Genomic DNA, 10,299 nt, shown 5'->3' with positions numbered 1-10,299 from the left:
GAGGTCAACAGTCCGAAAGTCCGAAGTTACCAGGGGCGGGAGACAAGGAATGGTCAAGAAACAGTCCGAGGTCAAAAAGCGAAAGTGATTCCAAGCAAGCAAAGCAAGCGAAAGTTCCTCTGAAGCAGCTAGCGCGGCGGAAAAAAGGAACTGGGGAAAAGAGCGGGAAGGCAGGGGCCTTATAACGGGTGGGCGGAGTTACCGCCAAAAAGTTTCAATGTGTTGCAGAGTGAACTCTGCCCAGTGATTCCAGTAGGTTCCGAGCAGCACTGTGCAGGCGCAGTGAAACCCATTTGTATGATTCGCAGAGACCACGAAGAAGAACTCCAGGAACCTGCCCCCAGAGGAAGCCATCCCTTAGTTTCCAGTCTAGTTCCTGCCTTTGCTGCAATTGGACTGAGTTCTTGTTTCTCACTTTCCTCTCTCTCTCTCCCTATTGGTCAAACTAGAGCTTAGCATAGGAAATACTTATGTCTAACTTGGATCAAATAGATGATAGTCCTGGCATGTCAGGGGACTCGGTCCAGCAGGAACTCACCCCCACCACAAGAAGGAACACAAAAACAACTGGAGACCCAGGCCAGAGCCCTTTTGTCATGGCCACAGGAGAGGTATCCCTTGTCTCCGCTCTAACTGCGCCCCACTGCAATCTCCTCTCCCAGGACTGGGAAGAGGTGGTGTGCTCGGACCCTTCACCAACGGGCATGAGTATACCAGTGCTAGTGCACCCAGACCCCACTGGTCACCCCAGAGTTTTCCAATTTAATAGCTTCCCTGATAGCCGTGCAGGCAGCGTCCATTTCCTCTGCTGCAGCGGCCAGTCCTCAGGCGGCTTTTCAGCCTCTGCCTAGTCACCCCTCCCTCCCAAGGGACTTTGCCGGCACTGCAAATGACCAGGCCCTGGATAGCCCACGTTCTGTGGGGTTTCCCATTAGCCACCCAGTAGCCCAGGGAGCAGCGGTGTATACTGACTCCAGGGACCATCTCAGGGAATTCACCTCCTCCCCGTCCACAGCCACTCAGGACCCTATCCCCATGGCAGAAAAAGAATAATTCACTACCACTCTAGGGTGCACAAATAAATAAAGAGTGGGGAAAAGCCTGCTTCCACTAATCTACTCAGGTCGAGACCCAAACAGAAAAGGAAGGTGCCATCTGCTGGTGACTGCAAAAAGAAGAAAGGCTTCCGACGCTTGCCACTACACTTAAGAGGATGTTCTGTCAGGATCCCAATGACAATCTGCCTTCAACTCTCAGGAGGAAGAACAGTCAGAAGAAGAGGACAATGGCCCATCTGCTTCCTCCCAGTCTGCTAATTGTTTGCATCCAATGACTTTCACATCTTGCTGAGAAAAGCCATTAAAGCTCTAGAGCAGGGGTAGACAACCTTTTTGAGCCGGGGACCGGGTTGCTGTCCCTCAGACAACTGGGGGGCCGAAACCAAAAAATAAATAAGTAAATAATTTTTTAAAAAATTAAATAAATAAATAAACCGGGACAAATGTAGGACAAAAATTTCAAATGGAGGGCACTTTTTTTTAAAAAATGGAGGACATGCTACAAAATTTGCTGATTTTTAAAAAATGTTAATATAAATGCATGTTTCGGAGGCTTCTATAGATAATTGCCCCCCTTGCCCACCTCCTCCTGATAGGCCAAAGGCCCCACTCCCTCATGCGAGAGGCCAAAGGCTCCGGCAGCAATCGGCGGCAGGACAGGGCTGGGGCCGGTCCCAAGGCCTTGCCGGGCCGCATCCGGCCCACGGGCCGCAGGTTGCCTACCCCTGCTCTAGAGTTACCTGGGACATCCCAAGCTCCTCAGACAGGGGATGCAGATCTCTCACAGGGCAAAGGGGAGTCATTCCCAAAACCCACTCACTGCCAGTGATGCGGTGCCCTTTCCCTCAGATTTCTGAAGGTGATCAAGGAGGAATGGGCCAAGCCGGCCTCACTTAGACCCACTCCCTTTTCTGCAAAAAGGTACCCCAGTCAGGACAAGAAGAAGGCCTTACCTTCTGTTCCACATCGGGAGGACCTTTTGCCATAATCAGTCCTCTTTCATTCCTTTTGGAATAACCTCAGCTCCTTCCACCAGAAAGACAGTAGATCTGGTAGACAGCAGTAGGCTGAGCAGAAATTTCCACCCTGCCAACAGTTCCAATCCCGAGGATTCACTAGATCCTCCTCCTTTACAGCCTCCAATGGGAACCCCCCACTGAAAAACAACAAAATAACAGATCCTGACTACCAGGAAGCCAGAATAGGAGGCAGACTTCAATGCTTTGCCCACATTTGGAACACCACTACATCAGACAAGTGGGTTCTATCCATCCTCTCCCACAGCTACCTAATAGACTTTACTCACTTTCCTTGTGATCACTTCATTGTCTCCCCGAGATCCAAAAGACCCCTAAACATCGATTGATGCTGGAGTCTATCAACCACAATCAAACACATCCCTTCTTCAGAGCTCTTCAGTGGCTGTTACCCTATTTTGTTCATTGTGCCAAAGAAAGACAGCTAATGGAGGGCAGTGCTGTATCTAAAGATATGTGTCAAAGCACCACTTCCAAATGGAAACTCTCAAGAAAATACTGGAGGCATTAAGACAACAGGACTTTTTGATCTCTCTGAATCTTACAGAAGCATATTTTCCTGTTCTGATTTACTCCGCACACCACAAGTTCCTTCAATTCACGTATCACAACAACCATTATCAGTGCAAGACCCATTCAGTCTCTCATCTTCCCTGAGAGTCTTCACCAAGATGATGGCAGCCCTGGTGGTCCAATGGAGGTTACAGGGCCTGCGAGTCTTTCCCTACTTGGATGATCTGTTGGTTGCAGCCCCCTCCTACTCACAGGGAACTTCAGAGACCCACCTTGTAATCTCAGACCTCTCAAGACATAGTATTCAGGTAAATCTTCAGAAGACCCACCTTATCCCTGCTCAGCAGATTCAACATTTGGGACCAATCATAGACATAGCATCAAGAATGATACCCTTTCCTTTGGAGAGAATTTCCATCACTTTGGACACCATTTGATTAATCCTGCAATGCCCTTCATTGGACCTCCTGCTTCTAGCACGACTTCAGGGACTCATGATAGCGGCAATCAATTGAGTTCCATGGGCCTACTTACATTTGTGAAGCCTCCAATGGTTTTTTGCATTCTTATCAAAGACAGAGCATATCAAGGGTCCACAAAAAAATCCAATTCCTTGCAAGGTCAAGGAGTCATTCCACTGGTGGCTCTCCCATCAGATAGCCATAGGTTGGCTGATTCAGCCATCATCCCCAATTCAGGTCATGACAGATGCCAGCCTTCAGGGACGGAAAGCCACATGCAGCACCCTCTATGTGCAGAGCAGATGGGATGCACATGAACAAACACACAGCATCAACTGGTTGGAGCTCAGATCAGTACAACTAGCCCTCCTGGCATTCTCCCACAGGATCCAGAACAAGGACAAATTTGTCAGGACCAACAACGTCACAACAAAGGCTCACATAAACAGAGAGAAGGCACCAAGTCGGTCTTATTGATGCAGGAGGCAGCCCTGCTCCTCAGTTGGTTGGGAAACAACCTTCTGTCCCTCAGAGCCAAGCACATAAAGGGGGAACTGGACACAAGAGCCAATTGGTTAAGCAGAACAGACATAAACCAGGCGGAGTGGCAGCTCCGCCCAGAAATATTGTTTGTTTGTTTGTTTATGGTATTTATACCCCACCCTTCAGCCATAAAGGCTATCAGAGCAGCAATATTCCAGTTGATAGCGGCAAGGTTTGGAATGCCACAGGTGGACCTGTTCACCTCCCCAGCGAATCATCAGGTTCCCAGATTCTTCTCCCGCTTCATCTCTCAGGGCATGGAAGGGGTAGATGCCCTTCACTCACCATGGCCATGGGGTCTCCTCTATGCCTTTCCTCCAACTGCAGTGATATCAAGGTGCATACAAAAGCTAAGAAATGAATAATCAATTCTCATTCTGGTAGCAACCCACTGGTCAAGAAGGGTGTTATTTTCAGAAATAATTCAAATGGTACAGGATTACTTCACAAACTTCCAATGTGTCCAGACCTACTTTCACAGGGCCATGTACATCATCCAGACCCAATATGGTTAATTCTTCATGCCTGGAAATTGAACTCCACTTCCTGTTAAAAGACTGCCTAACACCTCAGGTTGCAGAAATGATTATTCAATCAAGGAGGGAATCCACAAGATGTATTTATGAATATTCCTATCGCGCATTCGCTAAGTGGTGTAATTCAAAAGATATGTCACCTCTGTCAATTTCACTTAGTACCATTCTGTTATACCTACAAGAGGTCTTAGACAAGGTTTTGAGACCTAACATCCTAAGGTGACAGGTGTCAACTATTATTTCAGCACTTCCCTACAAACTGTCTCAAAAGCTCTCAGGACACCTATATATCCAAAAATTCCTGAGAGCAGCCATTAAACCCCGACAGTCCACTGACTTCCCAATTGGGATCTCCATGTCATACTCACAATTCTCACCAAGGCTCCCTTTGAACCACTGCACAAAGCTTCTAACCTGGAAGGGCCTTTTCCTAACTGCCATAACTTTGGCTCGCACAGTATCCGAACTGAAGGCCCTTTCTACCAGGAATGAACTGCGTAGCTTTAGGGATGACTTGGTTTTACTTCATTTGGGTCCCTAATTCATCTCAAAGGTCAATTCCACCTTTCATTGAGCCCAAGAGGTCATTCTTCCTTCATTCTGTCCAGACCCCCCCCCCCAATTGGAAAAGGTGTGGCATACCCTGGATGTGTACAGGCCAATGTTTCTTTCTCAGAAGTACTGCCTGCTTACAGATACAGTTGGTCCTCCATATCCATGGATTCTGCACCCATGAATTCCACCATCCACAGCTGGAAAAATATTCTCCCCTGCTGCCTCAGATCCAAAAAGCCAATCTTGATTTTGCCATTTTATTTCAGGACACCAATTTAATATATCACTTTATATGATGTAACTTAAGTATCCATGGATTTTGGTATCCACAGGGGATCTTGGAATCAAACTGCAGCAGATACCAAGGGCCCACTGTATGGCACAAAACAAGTGATTCCTGTACATTGAAAGCCCGTACATGTGTGGGACAAGATAAATTTTAGAATTGGTGCAGATCCCCCCCTGATTTACTTTCTTTGTAGAATAGAAGCTTTGTTTGCTCTGCTGTTAACAGTACTGCTCTGCTTGGCACATTCTGAGCCAAACCTCCTGCCAATGTAAGAGGGAAAGGACACATTTACAGGACTAATTTTAGAATGGGTGGAGATTCCCCAGTTATGCAATTTTACTTTCCATGTAGAACAGAGGTATTGTTTGCTCTGTTAACTATTAACAGTGCTGATCTGTTTGGCACATTCTAAAGCCAAACTTCCTGCTAATGTGAAGGGGAAAGGACAGAGAGTGCATTCAACTCTAGTCAAAATTTCAAGTGTGGGTGAGAGTTCCCTCTTGTGGTTATCCTATGTTTTCTAACTCAAAAGAAAGAGAAATGTCCTCAGCTCTCTTTCCAATCCATAGTTGTAAGAAGCCATGGGATAAAAGTCCTGAAATAAACATATATGTAGAAGAGGCAATGCACATATTGAAAGTGAAAATATGTTAGCTATTAATCTGTACTTCTAATTGAAAACTGATTTATACAAACGATCTCAAATATTTTACATAAACATATAGACATATAAATATGTTGCCCAAGAGTTCACATCCCAACTTTACATATCCACAGCTACATTGCACAAATGCAACCAAAATCCCTTGGTGAAGTGCAAAGATGGTATTATGGCACTGGCAAGAGTGTTAGAATGCATATCAGGTACTTCTGATGTGCATCTGGCATTTGTGATGCCCACCAGGCATTTCTGATGTACACTAGATAATTCTCATGTGCATCAGTCATTTCTGAGACTCTTTCACATGGTCACCATGAGTTGGGGTTGACTTGAAGGCAGTTAACAACAAACAACAAGAGTTAAAACATGCTATGCTCCTTAGAGTGGCTCAATAGTTTAGAGGTAGAGCTAGAGGTGGTGAATTGTTTTCCTTCCTTTCTTCATCCTTTGGGCACACTCTACACTGTCACACTGAAATGTCTCACACTGGTAAAGATCCTACATTGGGGTTACAGTGGAATGCACTGAATACTTTACTCACTTCTTGTCTTTAATGGCAGCATTGTATAGTTGAACGTATAGCCAAATACTACACAACTGTATTTTAATGCATCTTACATTGATCAGTGTCCATAACTCACACTTGTGCATCGGATCCATATTTGCAAGCAAAATGGCATCCACTTCTGCAACATTATGAGTATGTATGTTCTGTATCAGCCAAGAAGGTCCAACCATGATCGACAGGTATTGATTGAAGGCAGCTGCCTAACATTCCCACTTCCCCATGTAAGTGATCTCACATGTGATAGGCATAAAAAAATCTCCCTAGTACCAAAGTTTACTCCCCCAAGAGGGGGATGAGAATGTCAGGACGCTGCTTATCAATCGACAGGAGCAGACCCGTCAATCGCAGCAGCTATCTACTGGAAAGTGGAATTTAAGGGATTTTCATGGTCCCTGCATATTCTCTAAAGTAGTTGCTTCACAGGGATCATGAATAGCAATTGCAAATGCATAACTAGGTTAATATTTTTAAAAAATTATGTATTTCAGTTTTAGAAAATTTAAAAATTTTCTAATTTAAAAAAATTCTGTATTTCAGTTTTAGAAAACCAGAGGTATTCCATTATCTGCTTTCCTTAATAGGAAAAGATAAGACAGACATGTACATTAAGTTGCATTTCAAAGAAATTTGTAAAGGCCTTTTACTGTCTAGTTTATAATAATCCTTTGCTGTGCTTGTTGCTGTCACACCTTTTACTGTCTAGTTCATAATAGTCCTTTTGCTGTTGCTGTCACAACTTCAGAAAAACCATGTGAAGCCATTTTCTCTTTCTCTTTCAGGAAAGAGAGGTTGCCTTGGGGAGCAGTTGGCTAGAATGGAACTTTTCCTTTTCTTCACTGCCCTGATTCAGAAGTTCACTTTCCAGGCTCCAAAGGATGTGAAGCTCAGCCTTGACTTCAAGATAAGTCATACAATGAGCCCAAAGCCATACCATATACGTGCCTTCTCTCGCTAAAGAAAAACCATGCTGCTCTCAAAATAAGTAGGATTAGAATTGCCCCCCTCCTCATCCATACTTACTGTAAGCAGTTGTTATGATCTACAGGGGGTGGAATCCATTTTCTTGTCCCTCAGGAAGCAGAGGGCTGCCATTTCCACTACCTTCCATGAGAAATTTCAGATTTGACAGGCAAAAACAAGACCCCTGTCACAATTCTCCCTTGTGCTGGACATTGCTCACATGGGGGAGAGGGTGGAACAGCTGTCAGTTGCTTCCCAAGCAATAGGTAAACAGACTCCATTGATCATAGCAGCTGCTTCCCAGAAAGTGCAGATTGGGAGATTTTCATAGTCCCAATGTATCCCAGTGATGTATTCAAATCTTTTACGACAAGACTCCAATCTCTACCTTCAAGTCTCAAGTCCTTGCAAAATACATTTAAGGCGAGTCTCAATTCTGGGAGCCAACTTTAACAGGAAAAAAAAAGAGGTTGTGGAGTCGGGGCGAGGCTTGAGGTCAAGGGAGCCTTCTAAAAATTTTCAGGTGTAGAAGGCTCCTCCATTGTGGAGTAGGGACAGGCTGCTGAGTAGATCTCAAGCCCTGAGCACAAGGCACATTTCTTGGAGGGAAACATCAAATACATTAAGCAATTGGGGGATGCTTCCTGTATTGCAATGTAAAGTACTGCTTCCTTCATGTGACCGGTAGGCAAAAAGCAAAGATATGGAAGTGTTGTTCAAAGGAGGAAAAACGTTTTCCATTTCCTAACATTTGTGGATTAAGTTAGGCTAGCAAGTTAATTGCTAAAAACATACATGCCATGAGTTGAATCATGTCAGTGTTATTTATTGCAGAGTTGAGTCCAAGTTGAGTGACTAAAACAACTTGAGTCTGACTTGAGTCCAAATCAATCGACTCGAGACTATGAGCCGAAACAGGTGGATGTAGAGTCAGCTTGATGCTGCCCCTTTGAATGCTGGATGAGAGCTGTGGTATGTAGTTTCCATGGCCCCAATTTGGCTTTTTTCTAGAGAAAAAAGCAGCAAAATGACACTTCTTTTTGCACTGGAAAAGGGGCGCCCTTCCCACAGCCATCTTTTGGCTTTTTGGTGTTTCTGTGGTGTGCAGGATCTAAACGCCACGCCACCGAATTGCCGAAAAGCTGTTGCCATGTAAACAGCCAGGCAGCTTCGTAGCAGCTTCCTGCTGGCTTGGGGGTGCACATCATGCGTACACCATGCCCCCCAAGCCACCAGGAAGCCGGCGTATTTTGCCCGTCTGTTTCGGCTCTACATCATTTTAGCCCTAATGAGGGTCACCATAGGAACATGAATACATAACAATCACAAGTTTGTAACTCCACATTATACATTAATAACTGTGATGGCTATTCTAATGCTATTGCAAGCCATCCTGAGATCTCGTGATATAGTATGGTGTACAAATAATTAAATACATAAATAAATGTAGGATTCTGGCCATTATTTTTTGTATTTTCTTATTTGAGAAATGGTGCTACTAGTTCATTATGTAAAATAAGCAAGACTACAGAATCAATGCCAAAAGTTTTTATGTGAATATAAAAGAATATTTCTTGAACAGAGAATAAAACCATGTTTACAAATTAGTGCAAATTACTTTTTTTTACAGTTTTAATATAGCCTATTTCTTCGGCAGAGACAATAATTGGCTTGCATTAAAGGGCTTCGACTATGATAATTCTAATTGGAAATATAAATGCAGACCTACTTCTTGTCCTTAAGGAAAACATTAGTATTGCTTACAGTTATATGATCCCAAGCAAATGGTTACTTGATAAGAATGGAACACTTATGTTTGAAGAGAAACATCAATTCTACTGAATATGTTAGCCGGACAGCAAAGAGCTATGAAATTCTTTTTTAAGTCAATAATTTGAAAAAAATAATGAAAATCACACATTCCATAATTACAATACCTATTAATAAAAGTGTTATACAAAGAAAGTGCTTTTGAGTCTAATTGTAAAACCATGCAATCTATACAGGAAGCAAACTGTGAAACATCACTTGAATTAAATATTCTGCATTAAGTGGAGTAATATGAATTCAATCCATAGTTAAGGATAATTCATGTACAGTATTTCTTTTTTAAAACATCAAAAATATTTGAACAGATGCAAGAACAATTTCTCTTTACTTGATCCTTCTCAGCTAAATAAAGATACACATTTCTGCAATCAGTTGCTGGTGATCACAATATGTGACTGCTATTGAATTTTATTAGTCAAAAGAGGTAGTTCCGAATATAAATATCAGTGTTATACTAAGTAGATAAAAACCAGCTGAGTCGAAAAAAATTACCACAGAACCGGCTGCCTTTGCAGTTACTATGTTCAATAATAAGCAATGAGTGAAATAATGTCTCCTGGGACACTTGTAATCCATAATGAAGAGAAACAAGCACATATTGATGTTGTGAACTCATTTCCCTGTCTGAACAGAATAAAAGCTATAGTATCCTGTGTATCATCTGTTTGCACTGGTTTGCAGATCTGCAGTATTTTTTTAGCAACAACAGCCATATAATTAAAATTTGAGCCTTGGCAGTTCATCCTGGGAACTGTAGTTTATTGTGGCACCAGAACTCTCTGACGCCTAAATGTCTCACAAAACTACAGTTCCCAGAATTCCCTAGCATTGAGCCAGGGCAGTTAAAGCAGTCTCAAACTGGATTATTTCTGCAGTGTGTTTTGGACCTAAGTTAAATTTCAGTTCTTTCAAAAGGACTTGATGACAACTTGTACTATCAGAAGTCATATACATAGTGTTTTATAAATAAAAATTACTAGAGAATCTTACTGTGATAGTGAATCCTTATCTACATAGCTATTCACTGTAGTAAGAGCCATATTTGATTACAGGAACATACAAAAGTATCAAATCATTAACACCATGCCACAAGATCTGCATTAGTCATTCCTCCCTACAAATTCAGACCAGCAAAAAAGTTCAGAGAGGTAAAGAAAATACAAGACGTACACTGAACAGAGCAGAATTATCTTAAAACCCAAGAAGTGACTATACACATATATGAAACATTAAAGAACAGAAGAACTGAAGACTGTCAGTAGCACGTTTAGACTGTAATCCTAAACAC

The 10,299-nt window shown here is 42.9% G+C and overlaps 2 protein-coding genes across 5 annotated transcripts in view; both read left to right on the top strand.

Moving 5' to 3' along the window:
• The window catches only part of LOC121927981 (cytochrome P450 2J2-like), a 34,027-nt gene extending 24,881 nt beyond the window's left edge, over window positions 1–9,146 (top strand). Inside the window, exon 9 of the mRNA XM_042462121.1 lies at window positions 7,001–9,146. Coding sequence (XP_042318055.1) covers window positions 7,001–7,176 — 176 coding nt within the window. The 3' untranslated portion in view covers window positions 7,177–9,146. The remainder of the gene's footprint in view (window positions 1–7,000) is intronic.
• LOC121927978 (cytochrome P450 2J2-like) overlaps window positions 1–10,299 on the top strand; it is a 150,706-nt gene that overhangs the window by 98,211 nt on the left and 42,196 nt on the right. The gene's annotated exons all lie outside the window — the stretch shown is intronic.

The sequence above is a fragment of the Sceloporus undulatus genome, chromosome 4 (genome assembly GCF_019175285.1).
Source record: "Sceloporus undulatus isolate JIND9_A2432 ecotype Alabama chromosome 4, SceUnd_v1.1, whole genome shotgun sequence".
NCBI lineage: Eukaryota > Metazoa > Chordata > Lepidosauria > Squamata > Phrynosomatidae > Sceloporus > Sceloporus undulatus.
This window is presented reverse-complemented; position numbering and strand designations above follow the sequence as displayed.